The sequence below is a fragment of the Haliotis rufescens genome, unplaced genomic scaffold (assembly GCF_023055435.1).
Source record: "Haliotis rufescens isolate VD_foot unplaced genomic scaffold, xgHalRufe1.0.p SCAF_16, whole genome shotgun sequence".
Taxonomy (NCBI): Eukaryota; Metazoa; Mollusca; class Gastropoda; order Lepetellida; family Haliotidae; genus Haliotis; species Haliotis rufescens.
Window position 1 is genome coordinate 32,319,225 of NW_025963846.1, and position 21,174 is coordinate 32,340,398.

Consider the following 21,174-nt stretch of genomic DNA (forward strand, 5'->3'; position numbering starts at 1 on the left):
CATTCTGTAGACTACTGATAATCACTTGCGTAAATGTGCCAACATTCTGTAGACTACTGATAATCACTTGCGTAAATGTGCCAACATTCTGTAGACTACTGATAATCACTTACGTAAATGTGCCAACATTCTGTAGACTACTGATAATCACTTACGTAAATGTGCCAACATTTTGTAGACTACTGATAATCACTTACGTAAATGTGCCAACATTCTGTAGACTACTGATAATCACTTGCGTAAATGTGCCAACATTTTGTAGACTACTGATAATCACTTACGTAAATGTGCCAACATTCTGTAGACTACTGATAATCACTTACGAAAATGTGCCAACATTCTGTAGACTACTGATAATCACTTGCGTAAATGTGCCAACATTTTGTAGACTACTGATAATCACTTGCGTAAATGTGCCAACATTCTGTAGACTACTGATAATCACTTGCGTAAATGTGCCAACATTCTGTAGACTACTGATAATCACTTACGTAAATGTGCCAACATTCTGTAGACTACTGATAATCACTTGCGTAAATGTGCCAACATTTTGTAGACTACTGATAATCACTTGCGTAAATGTGCCAACATTCTGTAGACTACTGATAATAACTTGCCTAAATGTGCCAACATTCTGTAGACTACTGATAATCACTTACGTAAATGTGCCAACATTCTGTAGACTACTGATAATCACTTGCGTAAATGTGCCAACATTTTGTAGACTACTGATAATCACTTGCGTAAATGTGCCAACATTCTGTAGACTACTGATAATCACTTGCGTAAATGTGCCAACATTCTGTAGACTACTGATAATCACTTACGTAAATGTGCCAACATTCTGTAGACTACTGATAATCACTTACGTAAATGTGCCAACATTTTGTAGACTACTGATAATCACTTACGTAAATGTGCCAACATTCTGTAGACTACTGATAATCACTTACGTAAATGTGCCAACATTTTGTAGACTACTGATAATCACTTACGTAAATGTGCCAACATTCTGTAGACTACTGATAATCACTTACGAAAATGTGCCAACATTCTGTAGACTACTGATAATCACTTACGTAAATGTGCCAACATTCTGTAGACTACTGATAATCACTTGCGTAAATGTGCCAACATTCTGTAGACTACTGATAATCACTTGCGTAAATGTGCCAACATTTTGTAGACTACTGATAATCACTTGCGTAAATGTGCCAACATTCTGTAGACTACTGATAATCACTTGCGTAAATGTGCCAACATTCTGTAGGATACTAGTTATCACTGTTGATAAGCTCGCTGTGAAGCAAACAAACAAACAAACTATAGTTTCAGACGCCCGGGTGATGTCGGAACGAGAGATGGAGGCAGAGAAGGCTTGTATTAACCGTTGACTGTTTCAGAGAACAAAATACCCCAAGCTGACAATGACCAAGCGATGGAACCACTGCACCCCGAGTGCGTGGAGGGTGCTTGACGTGAACTTGATCCGGGGATCTCACACTTAATGTTCCCCCTCCATGTTTTAGCGGTATCAAATGCATGTCGTGCACAGTGTAATAGTGGTAATTACTCCCCGACACCTACACATCGACGACATAGTGACCCGGTGTTAGGTATCACATTCTCCCACCGACAAATGTACCGGAACACATTCTTGTACTTGCTGCAGGCGGCGAGGTGAGCTTTGTCAGACTCACCCACCGGCAGATGGCCCGGGGTCTCCTGGAGACGACAACAAAGCCGGTTTTATATGTCCGTTTCAGCCACAGACAACCGTCACCGAATTCACTAGAGGAGCAGGTGTGATGTGACACCGGCAAACGTGACAACGTTGCCGCTAGCTGTGGCGTTGACATGAAATACGGTTGGTTATTGATACCTGCCGCCCCGGATGACATTTACCTGTGTTTTGTGAGTTATGAATACACACTTCATCCCTAACTCTACCGATATCTCGGCCAACAGACTTTCAGGGCCATGTGGACGCTCGGTGTCAGCGTGACAACCTCGAACAGCACTGAACACAGGTAGGTGGGAGACTTGACGTGACTGTCACAGTCTATAGCATTTGTTGTAGCATTTGTGACACGGTGCGTCACGAACATAGTGGTGCCAGAATGAATTTGGAATCGTGAAATGCACTGTATGTCCTTTTAGTTATTCGTTCCGTGTTCCAAAATGCTGAATCCATTCTTTCTTTCTAAGTCTGAGTACCAGGGTGCCGTTGTACAAAGCGATCTTAGCGCTAAGGGGGTCGTAACTACCACGCCTTAACACAGACTTACCATAGTCTTAGCGCTAAGGTTGTTTTGTACAACGGCACCCTGGACCTCTTCTACCAAGTATTAAAGATGTAGATGTGTTTTACAAGAATTATGTAGACGTAAGCAAACTGTCATCACCGGTCTACACACGCAACAGCAGCATACACTGTTACAATTTAACTGCTTTTCTCGAACATATTCACTTCCTTCTACAGCATAATTAAACCGCCATAACTCCGCCCTGTAATACAGCGTTATGTAAATTAATGCAGCGACATCACGCTCTCAACTTCCCAACTTCCATCCGCTACAGAGGGGATACGTGGATTTATTACACACCAGGCTGTCATATAGCCAGCGAACGTTCATGACACACGTCACACGATATAGCGGGTGATCTTTACTTTGTTGTCAGAAACATGATGACGTCACACGATATAGCGGATGATCTTTACTCTGTTGTCAGAAACATGATGACCTCACACGACATAGCGAGGAGGTCTTTACTCTGTTGTCAGAAACACACGATGACGTCACACGATATAGCGGGGATGTCTGTACTCTGTTGTCAGAAACACGATGACGTCACACGATATAGCGGGGATATCTTTACTCAGTTGTCAGAAGCACACGATGACGTCACACGATATAGCGGGGATATGTCTACTCTGATGTCAGAAAGACACGATGACGTTACACGATATAGCGGGGATACCTCTACTCTGTCATATAACATGGCGGGGAATCTCTTCTTTGTTAGGTCTTTGAAAGGCATTTCGAAGTGATACACATGAGGAAGAGAATATGTGGATGTCAACTTCTTTATTATGAGGAACACAACCTTTCGAGGTAAATGCTTACTCCTTCGTCAGGTGAATGAATGCCATAAGGCAGAGAGCATATATATGTACATGCTAGGACAACATAATTAATAAGATAAAAAAGGTGGAGAATAACAAAGGGTAGAAACTAACAAATGCAGCCAACAGATGATTGACGCTGATAGGTGATTAGCAATAGACAATGGAAGCCAACCCTTTACAGTAATAAGCGCTGAAAGTATGGAAGACAGTACTAAAGTTATCAAAGATAAGTAATAGGCAATGGGCAATGGCAAACGGGAGGTCGGGGGTTTGGGTAAACGATAGGTCAACGAATCAAAATAACAATGGGCACACGGAAGCCAGCTAGATAATAGGCACCGACACAGATCAATGCAGTAAGTCCCCAGCACTGAGCAGATAGGTGCCCTGGTCACGGTTCATGGCTGGCTGGTGTCTCCTGATGTCAATGGCTTCTTGTAGTTTCCTTTGCCACCAGTTGTTGTTGTTGGTAGACAGGCCTTTGGTGGCTTCCAACATGATGTTACGGTCTTGGTTCTTGGGGATGTTTCGGAAATAGCGGATTTCAGGTCGAGTTTGTTAACAGAGGTCCGAGTCTGAGGGTTTCCCCAATGTTCTGGTGGCCACAGTTGCTGGGGATCTGGTATATACATCCCCGGGCATTGGGACTTATACTGCTTGTACTTCTGTCATTGGCTTGTAGATGGGTCTTGATGGACTTGCCCCTAGAGAAAGTGACATCTATTTTGGCTTTGTTCTTGATGAGGCGGGAAATCTGATGGGTGACAGGGCCTTGGTAGGGTATGGGGATTCTGATGGCGATGGAGCTGGTTTGAGTCTGTTATCAGAGTTCTTGAGGGTCCTGCGGATGGTTTTGGATTCAGGATGGAGGTAGGCAGGATAGCTGTTGAGGGAAGTGAAGGTTTCCTTGAGATGGTCCATTTCACTGCTGAGGACATCAGGGTGGCAAATGGATTTGGCACGTCGGGTGAGGGTGGCGATGATGGCTTGTTTTATCTGGAGATGGTGGCAGGAGTGGTAGTGGATGTACTGGTCTGTGTGTGTGGGGGGGCTTGATGTACACTGATGTTCTTTGTCCATCATCTGTGGTTTGGAGGGACACGTATACGAAAGGAAGGTGTTGATTGGTTTCGGTCTCCACGGTGAACTGGATTCTATGGTGCTGGGCGTTGCGATGTTTGAGGAGCTCTGTAGGGTCGTTCGGGTGGGCTATGGTGGTGAATGTGTCGTCTACTTTTCGGTACCAGCAGAGGGGTTGGAATGGTGCTGTGGAGAGGGCTGATACTTCGAAGGATGTCATTAAGATTTCAGTGATGAGCGGACATAGAGGGTAGCCCATAGGTTGTTCGCGGATTTGCTTGTAGATCTTGTTGTTGACAGTGAAGTATGATGTATCAAAGCAGCTGGAGGCTAGGTTGATGATGCTGTCTATTGTCGTTGTCTAGGTGTCTTGGTCGTTGATTCTATTAAGTAGCTTGTTGCGGAGGATGTCAATCGCTTCTTGTAGATGGATGTTGGTGAAGAGGTCGATAACGTCATACCTAACCATCAGTTGTCTCTCTGTTCTGGTGGAGGTGTTTTAGGGTCTTTTCATGTTGGCGTTCTAGTTTTGCAGTGTGGTCCTTCTTGATGGTGAACTAGGTGGTCGTGTCAGAGAGGGTGTTGTTGACGACCTTCAGGAAGTCTGGGGTGTTCATGACGACAGCTGTTTGCTTTTGTCAACTTCCGCTATGGTGATGGTCTTATCCTTGCCGAGTTCAATGATGGCATGTCTCTCTTGGGTGGTGAGGTTTAGGCGTGGCTTGGGTTTTTTCGTGATAGTGTCTATATTCTGATGGCGAAGGTAGTCAATGTTGCCGTTTTGGGCCAGTTGTTGGAGTCCACTCTCGATGCTGGTGATGAAGGCGTCTGTGTTGATCTTGGCGCTGACTGGGACATACTTCAGGGCTTGGGCGAGGAGGGAGGCCTGTGCAGATGTGAGGGTCTTGCTGCTCAAACTAACTACAGTCTTGTTGGTGGTTCTGGGGCTGGCTTCTGCGACATGGTGTTGGAGTGGGCGTTGTAGTTGAGTGAGCTTGTTGATGTGAGATGTCTTGATTTTCCCGTTGAGCTGGTGTCGGCTGGTCTGGGCTAGGACTGGGTCGTGTGGTACAGGTCAGGTTTGAGGACATCTTCTAGGTGAGATCTTCCTGTCTCAGCCTGCGTGTGGAGGTGGGCCTTTGTTGACACAAACACCCTGTGACATCATACGATATGGTGGGGACATCCCTCTGTTGTTCCAAACACCATATTATTACCCAAGTGGTGAACATACAGGTGGTAAGATACTAAATCCGTACGTCACACGTGTGTCGTACAAGGTTGACCTTGTTTTATTCGTTTTGATTGGATAACCGTGACCTCTGTCACACCGGAACTATTTTTTTCATTCATTAAAAAATCACGAGACGTCATTCGCTTTTACAACTACAAGGCAGAACTGAAGGAATCTCATAAATGCGAGAGACATTTGCACACACTTTATTAAACCAAACAAGATAGTTACATACATCAAATTCACTTCTATATTAGTACTTCATAGAGCTTCTACAGACCTTATATAATTGAGCTATACCCATATGCAATGTACGACTACCGATGGATCGAGGGTCCCTATGAGAATACCGACCACTTTCGTGACGTTCAGATTTAACATAAAAGGATAAGCGTGGTGAAATGAAGTCAGTTTAAACTATCTGGACAGATATCTAGACTAACGATAGATGCCCCGGTTGTGCCATCAGTGTCCCCATTCGAAGAGGATTTTGTGACATTGCTTCCGAAGGTGTTTGTTAATGAATGAGCATACACACCTGCACGACCAGATCACTTAAAGTGAACAGTTCCGATACAACTCATTCGAAAACTCCGTCGAAGTGTGCCTGACTTTTGTTTTGTGGCCCAAACATCCTAAACGTGAAAATAACATTCTCTATTGATCTCCAGCGTAAAACGCTGCGAGTAGATCACGGTTGTCGATTTTTATTCCGATGGTGACCTTGACCTTCGTTCGTAGCTGTCGCTGGCATGCAAGCAGACCTGAGTTTGTTGATTTTCACGTCTTCAGTACAGGGTGGTACAGTAAACATAAACGTCTTGGTGAGCACTCTGATTTCCCTCTTCTAATATGACATGATATTAATTCCGCTGATAGATCAAGGAAACCGAACCATTTTGATGCACATCCGGGAACCCGTCGGTGCGAAGGACCGAGAATCATAGCGCTTCGCTGATTAACTTTTTAAGTTTTTCTACTCTTGTCATGCGTACTAACGACAATGCGCTTGACTTACCATAAGTTGAATCAATGTTCAGGAACGAAAGTTGTTATGTATTAACACTTAAAAAGATATGTTACTTGGGTAATAAATAAAATACGTAAGCTACCATTTTTACGAAACTCGTGAACTTTCTATGGTGTCTGACCTCGCTTTCGCTCGGTCAGATACCATAGAAAGTCGAATCGTTTCCTTACAAATATACTCAACAACAAAAGTTCCCGTGACACCAATATTTTAGTGTATTTTTAAAACAAGTAAAGTTTGGTTTTCAATATTGTAGTACGTGTATGGAATCAAGTCACAAAAACGCAACTGCCACAGAAAAGCATGCATTCCATGCAAAAGTTGAATTTTATGCAAGCCCCATGCATTTCACTACCCATGGGTATAAAAACATGTGCGTTTTAAACGGGATTCTATATGCATTGTTTAGCAACGTTCTGACAACAACCACTCAGAAAAACAACAAATTACGCAATTATTCAACATTACGAAATGCCAGGCCTGTCCGAAAATAAACGACTGCGAGCCATTGGTATGCTTGAAGCAGGATCGAGTCAACGTGATGTTGCAAGACAATTTAACGTCCACAGAAACACCATTTGGTGTTTATGGCAACGTTGGCAACAGACGAATGCAGTCAGAGATCATCCTCGGAGTTGCAGGCCACGCGTAACCAATAATCGACAAGACAACTGGATTCGAACAACACACCTACGGCAGCGTTATGGTATGGGGTGGGATTACAGCAAGAAAGAGAACCCGTTTGATAGAGGGAAATCTCAATGGACAGCGCTACCGCGACGAGATCATCGGCCCTGTTGGTCTACCTTTTTGCGTCGTCATGGCCCAGGCATTACCATTCAACACGACAACGCCCGGCCTCATTTTGCTCGATTTGTTCAGGATTCTCTTCAACAAAACAACGTGAATGCCATCCCCTGGCCGGCTCGCTCCCCTGATCTCTCACCAATCGAGCACATGTGGGATGAGATAGATCGGCGCCTTCGACGTCAACCACGTGTTCCACAGACACTCCAGGAACTTCGAAACATGCTCCAGCAGATATGGACATATATCCCACAGGACTTTGTGCGACGCCTGGTTCATTCTATGAGACGAAGATGTGTTGATTGCATTGCAACCAGAGGTGGACACACACGCTATTAATTTGTAAATTGACATTTTGGCATGTTCATGGTTTTTTTAATGAAATCACGCATTTTTTGAAGTCAGTATGCCAAATTAAACCGTTTAAACACTTACAGGAGTCTTTTATCTGTTGCAAACCGAAATTGTTTCAGATTTGGTAAAAAAACATAACTTTGCATTAAATCTTATTCAATGTCACAGGAACTTTTGTTGTTCAGTATAGTATCTAACGAGAATGAGTGTAGGATTCTCTATTGACGACCTACGATATGGCAGGGAATTTCTTCTTTGTTGTTGCAAACCCCCTAGGACGTCATACTATTTGGCTGGGACATCCCTCTGTTGTTACACTCACAGTGATGTCATACGAAATGTCGGGTACATATTCGCTCTGTTGTTGCAAACGCAATGACGTCATACGATATTGCGGGGACACTCACGGTAACGTCATACACAGATACACACACAAAGACACAGACACACATACACACATATACATACATGCACATTTTGACACAAAGACATACATACACATACACACACGCATATACATATCCACACAGAAACGCACCCATACAGACACACCACGCACGCACACATACACACATATACATACATACATGCACATTTTGACACATAGACATACATACACATACACACACGCATATACATACCCACATAGAAGCGCACACATACAGACACATCACACACACATATACACACATACATACGCACGCACAGACACAAATACACACGCACGCACACATACACATACACGCATACGTACATGTACACACACACGCACGCACGCAAACACACACACACACATGCAACATGGTGGCACACACATACAGACACATCACACATACATACGCACGCACACATACACATACACGCATAGGTACATATGCACACGCACGCACGCGCGCACGAATACCCACACACATACACATGCAACATGGTGGCACACACATACAGGCACATCACACACATACACACATAGACATACACGCATACGTACATGTACACACACACGCTCACGCACGCACGAACACACACACACACGCTCACGCACATACACACACACGCTCACGCACATACACACACACACACACGCTCACGCACGCACGAACACACACACACACACACACGCTCACGCACGCACGAACACACACACACGCTCACGCACGCACGCACGAACACACACACACTCACACGCTCACGCACATACACACACACACACACGCTCACGAACACACACACACACACACGCTCACGCACGCACGAACACACACACACACGCTCACGCACATACACACACACGCTCACGCACATACACACACACACACACACACGCTCACGCACGCACGAACACACACACACACACACGCTCACGCACGCACGAACACACACACACGCTCACGCACGCACGCACGAACACACACACACTCACACGCTCACGCACATACACACACACACACACGCACGCACGAACACACACACACACACACACACGCTCACGCACGCACGAACACACACACACACACACGCTCACGCACGCACGCACGAACACACACACACTCACACGCTCACGCACATACACACACACACACACATACACCCACACACACGCTCACGCACGCACGAACACACACACACACACGCGCTCACGCACACACACACACACACATGCAACAGGTGGGCACACACATACAGACACATCACACATACATACGCACGCACACATACACATACACGCATAGGTACATATGCACACGCACGCACGCGCGCACGAATACACACACACATACACATGCAACATGGTGGCACACACATAGACATACACGCATACGTACATGTACACACACACGCTCACGCACGCACGAACACACACACACACACACACGCTCACGCACATACACACACATACACACACACACGCTCACGCACGCACGAACACACACACACGCACGCACGATCACACATACACACACACGCTCACGCACGCACGCACGAACACACACACACTCACACGCTCGAGCACACACACACACACACACACACACACACACACACACACACACACACACACACACACACACACACATACACACACACACATGCAACATGGTGGCACCTGTCATTCCCCGTCAAGGCACCACGATTGTGTTGGATTACGTCTATGAATCAAGTGACGATGACATTTCGAACTGGGGAGTGATAGGGGAAGTAAGTGATGAAGCCACGCCGTGCCAGACTCCGGCGATGTACGACGATGGAGCCCGCACCACGACGTACCGTCTGTCCACCGAGGTAGGCTACATTGTGAAGAGTTAAATAATTATATGTTCAGTCAGATTCAGGATAGAGAATTATATTATCATTTTCTTTTTTACGTCGTGCTTTTCCTCTTATGGTCTTGGTGACGATTGTTGTTTTGCTGAATGTTGTTCCAATAGTTTATGGATGTGTTTGGTGCGCATTGCGTTATGTTCCCCGACGGAAAGACGGAAAACTATTGTCAAACAAACAGCATTTCTTTATTTTGACTGAACCCATAACGACTAACAGGAATTGTGCAGCATCCTCTGTGTGCAGAGTATTTGGTAGGACTAGTCACGTTGCGTGTGTCGTGTTGAGCGTGAGACACTATGTTATCCAGTGCTGGAGCAGCATCTCTTCAGTGTAGACCTATAGTAATAAAGACTACATGTATCATGGGGTGATATAAAGTAGATATTGGAAGTAGTGTGCATCGACGCCTTTATCACAAAACATGTTTCTAAGTTCCAATATACATATGCAATCCTAAATGACACACATCTTGTTTCTAAGGTTATATAGGATGAATACAACACCCTTGTTACTATGGTTATATAGGATGTATACGAAGGCTGAAAAACTAACGGTATTACATAACGGTATAACAAGTTGCACGTTATTAAATCGAATTGCTGCTTTTTCAGATTTCCTGTTTGAATATATGTGAATCATACTGATGAATATAGTGATTTCACTGTATAGATTTGGAGGATACGGTGGAAGGGAATTATCTTGATCTTGCAAGGCACACTTCTGCCCTTTTTACCCAACTTGCACCTGTTGGTACACTAAAGGAAATAATTTGAAATGTACACTGCGTATTCCACATAACAGGCCCAGCACCCTGGTTGTCCATATCATACCCTGGAGATTTCTAAAGATCACAACTGTCAACCCGGGGCTGACGACCTTTATTTGCCCCGACTTGTGCTATTACTGGCTTTACCCCCAACAGACTGATGAATTCAAGTTGTCACCCATCCCGCGACCCAAATACCGTACAATAGATTCATCACAGCAATTGCACGTACATTCATGCCACTGTACACGACCGTGGGTCCTGACTCGATGGAAAACCCGTGTTCCGCTCTCAGATACATTACTTAACATTGCTTTAGTGTTTAAGTCATAGGCTCATGGGATAAATATGTGTGTGAACAGACTGCATTCCTGTCTGTCATGAAGTTGGGTATAATTCAATTGCCACTAACTGATGGGGTATTCCAGTTGTGTCACACGTGTTAATTACTTGAAATCCAGTCTCGGTGTCCCACGCGATGAAGCCGTTATCCACGGTGTTCCTCGCTATTTTTCTATAGTAATATATGATGTATACCCGACCGTTGTTTCTATAGTAATATAGGATGTATACCCGACCGTTGTTTCTATAGTAATATAGGATGTATACCAGACCGTTGTTTCTATGGTAATATAGGATGTATACCAGACCGTTGTTTCAATAGTAATATAGGATGTATACAAGTTCTTTGTTTCTATAGTTATATAATATTTATACAACACCCATTTCTACAGTTATATACGATGTATACAAGACCCTTGTTTCGATTATTATATTTGATGTATTCAAGGCCATTTCTTCTGTCGTTATACACGATGTATGCCATGCCGTTGTTTGGACGTATACAACACCTTTGCTTCTATAGTTATATAGGATATATACCACACCTTTGTGTCTGTGGTTATATAGGTTATATACAACGCCTTTGTTTCTATAGTTATATAGGATATATACAGCACCTTTGTGTTTGTGGTTATATAGGTTATATACAACGCCTTTGTTTCTATAGTTATATAGGTTATATACAACACCCTTGTTTCTATGGTTATGTAGGATATATACAACACCCTTGTTTCTATGGTTATATAGGATATATACAACAGCTTTGTGTCTGTGGTTATATAGGATATATACAGCACCTTTGTTTCTATGGTTATATAGGATGTATACAGCACCTTTGTTTCTATGGTTATATAGGATATATACAACACTTTTGTTTCTATGGTTTATATAGGATATATACAACACCAGTGTTTCTATGGTTATATAGGATATATACAACACCAGTGTTTCTATGGTTATATAGGATGTATACAGCACCTTTGTTTCTATGGTTATATAGGATATATACAACACCAGTGTTTCTATGGTTATATAGGATATATACAACACCAGTGTTTCTATGGTTATATAGGATGTATACAACACTTTTGTTTCTATGGTTATATAGGATGTATACAGCACCTTTGTTTCTATGGTTATATAGGATGTATACAACACCTTTGTTTCTATGGTTTATATAGGATATATACAGCACCTTTGTTTCTATGGTTATATAGGATGTATACAGCACCTTTGTTTCTATGGTTATATAGGATGTATACAGCACCTTTGTTTCTATGGTTATATAGGATGTATACAACACTTTTGTTTCTATGGTTATATAGGATATATACAACACCAGTGTTTCTATGGTTATATAGGATGTATACAGCACCTTTGTTTCTATGGTTATATAGGATGTATACAACACCTTTGTTTCTATGGTTATATAGGATATATACAACACCTTTGTTTCTATGGTTATATAGGATGTATACAGCACCTTTGTTTCTATGGTTATATAGGATGTATACAGCACCTTTGTTTCTATGGTTATATAGGATGTATACAGCACCTTTGTTTCTATGGTTATATAGGATGTATACAGCACCTTTGTTTCTATGGTTATATAGGATGTATACAGCACCTTTGTTTCTATGGTTATATAGGATGTATACAACACTTTTGTTTCTATGGTTATATAGGATGTATACAGCACCTTTGTTTCTATGGTTATATAGGATGTATACAGCACCTTTGTTTCTATGGTTATATAGGATATATACAACACTTTTGTTTCTATGGTTATATAGGATATATACAACACCAGTGTTTCTATGGTTATATAGGATATATACAACACCTTTGTTTCTATGGTTATATAGGATGTATACAACACTTTTGTTTCTATGGTTATATAGGATATATACAACACCAGTGTTTCTATGGTTATATAGGATGTATACAACACCAGTGTTTCTATGGTTATATAGGATATATACAACACCAGTGTTTCTATGGTTATATAGGATATATACAACACCAGTGTTTCTATGGTTATATAGGATGTATACAGCACCTTTGTTTCTATGGTTATATAGGATATATACAACACCTTTGTTTCTATGGTTATATAGGATATATACAACACCAGTGTTTCTATGGTTATATAGGATATATACAACACCAGTGTTTCTATGGTTATATAGGATGTATACAGCACCTTTGTTTCTATGGTTATATAGGATGTATACAGCACCTTTGTTTCTATGGTTATATAGGATGTATACAGCACCTTTGTTTCTATGGTTATATAGGATATATACAACACCTTTGTTTCTATGGTTATATAGGATGTATACAACACCAGTGTTTCTATGGTTATATAGGATATATACAACACCAGTGTTTCTATGGTTATATAGGATGTATACAGCACCTTTGTTTCTATGGTTATATAGGATATATACAACACCAGTGTTTCTATGGTTATATAGGATGTATACAACACCTTTGTTTCTATGGTTATATAGGATGTATACAACACTTTTGTTTCTATGGTTATATAGGATATATACAACACCAGTGTTTCTATGGTTATATAGGATGTATACAACACCTTTGTTTCTATGGTTATATAGGATGTATACAACACCTTTGTTTCTATGGTTATATAGGATGTATACAACACCTTTGTTTCTATGGTTATATAGGATATATACAACACCAGTGTTTCTATGGTTATATAGGATGTATACAGCACCTTTGTTTCTATGGTTATATAGGATATATACAACACCTTTGTTTCTATGGTTATATAGGATGTATACAACACCTTTGTTTCTATGGTTATATAGGATATATACAACACCAGTGTTTCTATGGTTATATAGGATATATACAACACCAGTGTTTCTCTGGTTATATAGGATATATACAACACCAGTGTTTCTATGGTTATATAGGATATATACAACACCAGTGTTTCTATGGTTATATAGGATGTATACAGCACCTTTGTTTCTATGGTTATATAGGATGTATACAGCACCTTTGTTTCTATGGTTATATAGGATATATACAACACCTTTGTTTCTATGGTTATATAGGATGTATACAACACCAGTGTTTCTATGGTTATATAGGATATATACAACACCAGTGTTTCTATGGTTATATAGGATGTATACAGCACCTTTGTTTCTATGGTTATATAGGATATATACAACACCAGTGTTTCTATGGTTATATAGGATGTATACAGCACCTTTGTTTCTATGGTTATATAGGATGTATACAGCACCTTTGTTTCTATGGTTATATAGGATATATACAACACCTTTGTTTCTATGGTTATATAGGATGTATACAACACCTTTGTTTCTATGGTTATATAGGATATATACAACACCAGTGTTTCTATGGTTATATAGGATATATACGACACCTTTGTTTCTATGGTTATATAGGATGTATACAACACTTTTGTTTCTATGGTTATATAGGATATATACAGCACCTTTGTTTCTATGGTTATATAGGATATATACAACACCAGTGTTTCTATGGTTATATAGGATGTATACAACACCTTTGTTTCTATGGTTATATAGGATGTATACAACACCTTTGTTTCTATGGTTATATAGGGTGTATACAACACCTTTGTTTCTATGGTTATATAGGATGTATACAGCACCTTTGTTTCTATGGTTATATAGGATGTATACAACACCTTTGTTTCTATGGTTATATAGGATATATACAACACCAGTGTTTCTATGGTTATATAGGATGTATACAATACCAGTGTTTCTATGGTTATATAGGATGTATACAACACCAGTGTTTCTATGGTTATATAGGATATATACAACACCAGTGTTTCTATGGTTATATAGGATGTATACAACACCTTTGTTTCTATGGTTATATAGGATGTATACAGCACCTTTGTTTCTATGGTTATATAGGATGTATACAACACCTTTGTTTCTATGGTTATATAGGATATATACAACACCAGTGTTTCTATGGTTATATAGGATGTATACAACACCTTTGTTTCTATGGTTATATAGGATGTATACAGCACCTTTGTTTCTATGGTTATATAGGATGTATACAACACCTTTGTTTCTATGGTTATATAGGATGTATACAACACCAGTGTTTCTATGGTTATATAGGATGTATACAACACCTTTGTTTCTATGGTTATATAGGATATATACAACACTTTTGTTTCTATGGTTATATAGGATGTATACAGCACCTTTGTTTCTATGGTTATATAGGATGTATACAACACCAGTGTTTCTATGGTTACATAGGATGTATACAACACCTTTGTTTCTATGGTTATATAGGATATATACAACACTTTTGTTTCTATGGTTATATAGGATGTATACAGCACCTTTGTTTCTATGGTTATATAGGATGTATACAACACTTTTGTTTCTATGGTTATATAGGATATATACAACACTTTTGTTTCTATGGTTATATAGGATGTATACAGCACCTTTGTTTCTATGGTTATATAGGATGTATACAGCACCTTTGTTTCTATGGTTATATAGGATGTATACAGCACCTTTGTTTCTATGGTTATATAGGATGTATACAGCACCTTTGTTTCTATGGTTATATAGGATGTATACAGCACCTTTGTTTCTATGGTTATATAGGATGTATACAACACTTTTGTTTCTATGGTTATATAGGATATATACAACACCAGTGTTTCTATGGTTATATAGGATATATACGACACCTTTGTTTCTATGGTTATATAGGATGTATACAACACTTTTGTTTCTATGGTTATATAGGATATATACAGCACCTTTGTTTCTATGGTTATATAGGATATATACAACACCAGTGTTTCTATGGTTATATAGGATGTATACAACACCTTTGTTTCTATGGTTATATAGGATGTATACAACACCTTTGTTTCTATGGTTATATAGGATGTATACAACACCTTTGTTTCTATGGTTATATAGGATGTATACAGCACCTTTGTTTCTATGGTTATATAGGATGTATACAACACCTTTGTTTCTATGGTTATATAGGATATATACAACACCAGTGTTTCTATGGTTATATAGGATGTATACAATACCAGTGTTTCTATGGTTATATAGGATGTATACAACACCAGTGTTTCTATGGTTATATAGGATATATACAACACCAGTGTTTCTATGGTTATATAGGATGTATACAACACCTTTGTTTCTATGGTTATATAGGATGTATACAGCACCTTTGTTTCTATGGTTATATAGGATGTATACAACACCTTTGTTTCTATGGTTATATAGGATATATACAACACCAGTGTTTCTATGGTTATATAGGATGTATACAACACCTTTGTTTCTATGGTTATATAGGATGTATACAGCACCTTTGTTTCTATGGTTATATAGGATGTATACAACACCTTTGTTTCTATGGTTATATAGGATGTATACAACACCAGTGTTTCTATGGTTATATAGGATGTATACAACACCTTTGTTTCTATGGTTATATAGGATATATACAACACTTTTGTTTCTATGGTTATATAGGATGTATACAGCACCTTTGTTTCTATGGTTATATAGGATGTATACAACACCAGTGTTTCTATGGTTATATAGGATGTATACAACACCTTTGTTTCTATGGTTATATAGGATATATACAACACTTTTGTTTCTATGGTTATATAGGATGTATACAGCACCTTTGTTTCTATGGTTATATAGGATGTATACAACACTTTTGTTTCTATGGTTATATAGGATATATACAACACTTTTGTTTCTACGGTTATATAGGTTATATACAACACCCTTGTTTCTACGGTTATATAGGATGTATACAACACCAGTGTTTCTATGGTTATATAGAATATATACCACACCTTTGTTTCTACGGTTATATAGGATATATTCAAAACACTTGTTTCTACGGTTATATAGGATATATACAAGACCCTTGTTTCTACGGTTATATAGGATATATACAACACCCTTGTTTCTACGGTTATATAGGATGTATACAACACCAGTGTTTCTATGGTTATATAGGATATATACAACACCCTTGTTTCTACGGTTATATAAGATATATACAACACCCTTGTTTCTAAGGTTATATAGGATATATGCAACTCCTTTGTTACCATAGACATTGCTAATCTCCTCCAATAATGAAAAAGTACATTTGAAAGTTATTCCTGTCATATCATAAATGACCTGAAATTAATGAAAAGCGGATAACAGAAACAAAACCCTTTTCATAGTCGTAATATGTCTGCTAAAAGCAGAGTCGATTGTACAATTCCGACTTTATCACGAGCACGTGTCTATGAATCACCAAATAATAATGATACCAGGTTGTGCGTAAAGGTGAGCCCGTGGTACCCGTCACAAACACATGCAAAGGCAAGTCAATCGATAGCTGAAGAAAACGTGGGGAATATAGTACAAGTCGAAATTGGGAACTGAACTGGACATGATGTTTGTCTCTGGTGCGTCATATTGAGAAATGTGCACCGCAAGTCTACCAAAACACTTGTTAAAAGCTTTGTTCAAACAACTTTTGATGAAGAGTGGTTTAACATACAATGCCCTTCTTGGTATATTCTAGTGGACAGTGACGGCTATACCATGCTTTGTGTGACGTATATCCTGCAAATATGTACAAACTTTGAGAAAACCACAACAAAATGTGTCCATATGATAAAATGTGATCTCGTCCAAGCAGACAGTTCAAAATGACAGTGACACTGGTCACAAGAATTATTAAAGTTGTTTCTGCACTGAAGAACGTCTGTCGCACATCTGATTCTCCTGAAGCTATCTATGGCGTATACACTTCCTTCTATAGTCCTACATGACGCATAACATACTCACATAAGTGGCAATGTGTGTATAGAAGATCCTCGTTTGTATAGTTTATCTATGTTGTCTCACCGGTACATGTTCATTTTGATGGGCGCTTTGTAAGTTTAAATGTCTCTGTCCTTCACTGGCATCAAATCTTATCTCTGTAGATCCGGGGTAGAATAGGTCTTCAGCAACCCGTGCTTGTCGTAAAAGGCGACTATGCTTGTCGTAAGAAGCGACTAACGGGATCGGGTGGTCAGGCTCGCTGACTTGGTTGATGCATGTCATCGGTCCCAATTGCGTGGACCGATGCTCATGATGTTAATCACTGGATTGTCTGGTCCAGACTCGATTGTTTACTGACCACCGCCATATAGCTGGAATATTGCTGAGTGCGGCGTTAAACAACAAACCAACAACAAACTCTTTGATTAATCTAAGCTTTATGGTTTGGATCTATAGAGTTATCTCCCTTTTTATGGTTTATCTCCAGCTCGTTTCGAGCGCGCGACATCCTCGTTCCCCTCCCGGTATCATCTCTGGCACCAAGAATCCAGCGGCTAGCACAATATTCTCGTAATTTGCCCCAATACTGTGACATTTCTATTTTTGTGTATGTTTTGGTAATGCCATTTACTATTTCCTAGATGAATTTACGTTTGTTTGTTTAATCAGACTGGTTTAGACTGCAGACTAACAACGGAAAAACACCGACTGTTACCCAGAGTTACGAGTCTTCACATCTTACATATATCTTTAATTCATCAAATTGTACATGGTTTTGACCTGTTTCATTTTTTAATAATCAACACATCATAAAATGGTTAACTTTTAGTGAGAAAATATCCTAATACGTGAAAAAGATTCTCTTTTGGGTGTTTATTCCTTGTTGACAATGTTTCTATGGACACTTAACGATATCTGTATTGAGAGTCCATGGCTTGACGACTCCACGTACCCAAGCCTTATGATGATACGGTCACTTTTATGCGTACATGTGTACTGACACTTTACTGATGCAGTTGTTGTAGCATATCCATACAATTATGCATAACAATATGTTAAGCACACTGAGAGGCCGCAGTTAGGCAAGTCTGCTCTGATTTCAGAATCAACGCATTTGGTTTTAAACCAGAGTGTGAGTGAGTTGAAATTTAGCGTCGCATCGGCATTATTTCAGCCATATAGCGACGAGACCAAGACAGAGAGAGGAGTTCGAACTCCGTGCATGTTTGTGGTCGCCAAACACAATGGGGAGCTGCAGGTTATCGCTGTGAGGAGCCTAGACTTTCCTGACTGGTGTTGTGACATCAGTTTGTGCATGATCGAGGCATCTGCCTCAGATGAAACACGAAAATGAAACTATTTGCACGCACTTCCTGCTTATTTACTACGGCCATCGGTTCCGAAGGGAATTCCTACATCGAATACTCAATAGAATTTAAAAGTACATAAAACTTTCTCGACATTGCAAAATTTTCACTGAAACACGCATGAGGAAGGGGATGACGTCACGTGCTTATTAGCGCCAGGTTAGATAAAGTATGGGAGCAAGATCGTCTTAGCGCTAAGATCGCTTTGTGCAGCGGCGCGCTTGGTACCAGAATGTGAAACATATATAGATTACTATACGAGTCCCGTCAGATACCGTTTTCATTAACGAGTGTATTTCCTATACAAGACTTGTAATAGAAACGTTGTCTGACGGGGTCGAGTGCACTAGTTCACGTATTACTAACTTAAACATTGCATGTGAAGACAACATTCGTAGCTGAGAGTGCGCCCACAGACTTTCAACCTGGCAATGTAGTGCGCAGCGTTCTCCGGCATCGATTGTAAGAAACAATAAGATGGGCATCTGAAAAAACGTTAATAACAGCATAAACACAAACATCACCAAGGTAGAAACATCTACAATCAATGCTTCAAACTCGGCACAGTATACTGACTCCGAGCCGACCAGTCCTTGTTTTAGCCCCTTAATGCCGAGCGCCAGACAGGGTAACAACAAGTACCATCTTTTAACGTCTTTTGGTATGACGCCGTCGGGGATCGAACCCCGGACCTTCCGCTCTCCGGGCGAACGCTCTACCACTAGACCACGGAGGCGGTCTCATGCAGATTATTGTATGCAGATGATTGTATGTAGGTGATTGTATGCAGATGATTGTATGTAGGTGATTGTATGCAGATGATTGTATGTAGGTGATTGTATGCAGATGATTGTATGTAGGTGATTGTATGCAGATGATTGTATGTAGGTGATTGTATGCAGATGATTGTATGTAGGTGATTGTATGTAGGTGATTGTATGCAGATGATTGTATGTAGGTGATCGTATGCAGATGATTGTATGCAGATGATTGTATGCAGAGGATTGTATGCAGATGACTGTTTGCAGAGGATTGTATGCAGAGGATTGCATGCAAATGATTTCATGCAGAGGATTGTATGCAGAGGATTGCATGCAAATGATTGTATGCAGATTATTTTATATGTTGAGGTGGTTGTAATTATCTTTAAGTGTCACCACTAAGGATTCATGACACGAGATTGCATTGGATAACATACGTACATACGTACAAAATTTCTAATGGCTGCTCATTTGGTCCAAGTGAATTTTCTCAGTTGAAAGTAGACGCGGCGATGAATGATGCGGTGGTTCTACTTCGGTAGGGGCGTGCTGTTGCTGGAATAGTGCTCAACGCGGCGCAAAACAATACTCACTCACTCTTCGTCGTCATGCTTTGGTTAATAGTGGTACTCTGAACGTGTATTGATGTCACAGTGCTTGCACAACAGCAATACATCAGTGGGACTCCGTGTTATCTCTATTTCAAATTATTGTTTCGCGATTTCTGCGACAGATCATCAATAACTTTAAAACCTCAAGGATTTGACAAATTCAAGTACAATATGTCAATAGTACAGCGAGTGTTGAGATGCATGCATTGTGTCAAGAGTACAGCGAGTGTTGAGATGCATGCATTGTGTCAAGAGTACAGCGAGTGTTGAGATGCATGCATTGTGTCAAGAGTACAGCGAGTGTTGAAATGCATGCATTGTGTTCCTGCCTCCCCGGTATGTTGTTATGGGTTGCTGGGGAGTACATCATCCGTCAAGGGGACCGCCTCCTTGATCTAGTGGTAGAGCGTCTGCCCGGGAGAGCGGAAGGTCGGGGTTCCATCCCCGGCCGCTTCGTACCAAAAGACGTTAAAAAATGGTACTTCT

The 21,174-nt window shown here is 40.4% G+C and overlaps 2 protein-coding genes across 2 annotated transcripts in view; one reads left to right on the top strand and one right to left on the bottom strand.

The window, feature by feature from the left end:
- LOC124118959 (protein Wnt-5a-like) overlaps nucleotides 1-21,174 on the top strand; it is a 236,103-nt gene that overhangs the window by 88,935 nt on the left and 125,994 nt on the right. The gene's annotated exons all lie outside the window — the stretch shown is intronic.
- LOC124118953 lies at nucleotides 3,851-4,430 on the bottom strand. Its single transcript, XM_048396661.1, has 2 exons — nucleotides 4,239-4,430; nucleotides 3,851-4,126 (listed from the first exon to the last, which is right to left on the bottom strand). The coding sequence occupies exons 1-2, from the start codon at nucleotides 4,428-4,430 to the stop codon at nucleotides 3,851-3,853; spliced, it is 468 nt and encodes a 155-aa protein (XP_048252618.1).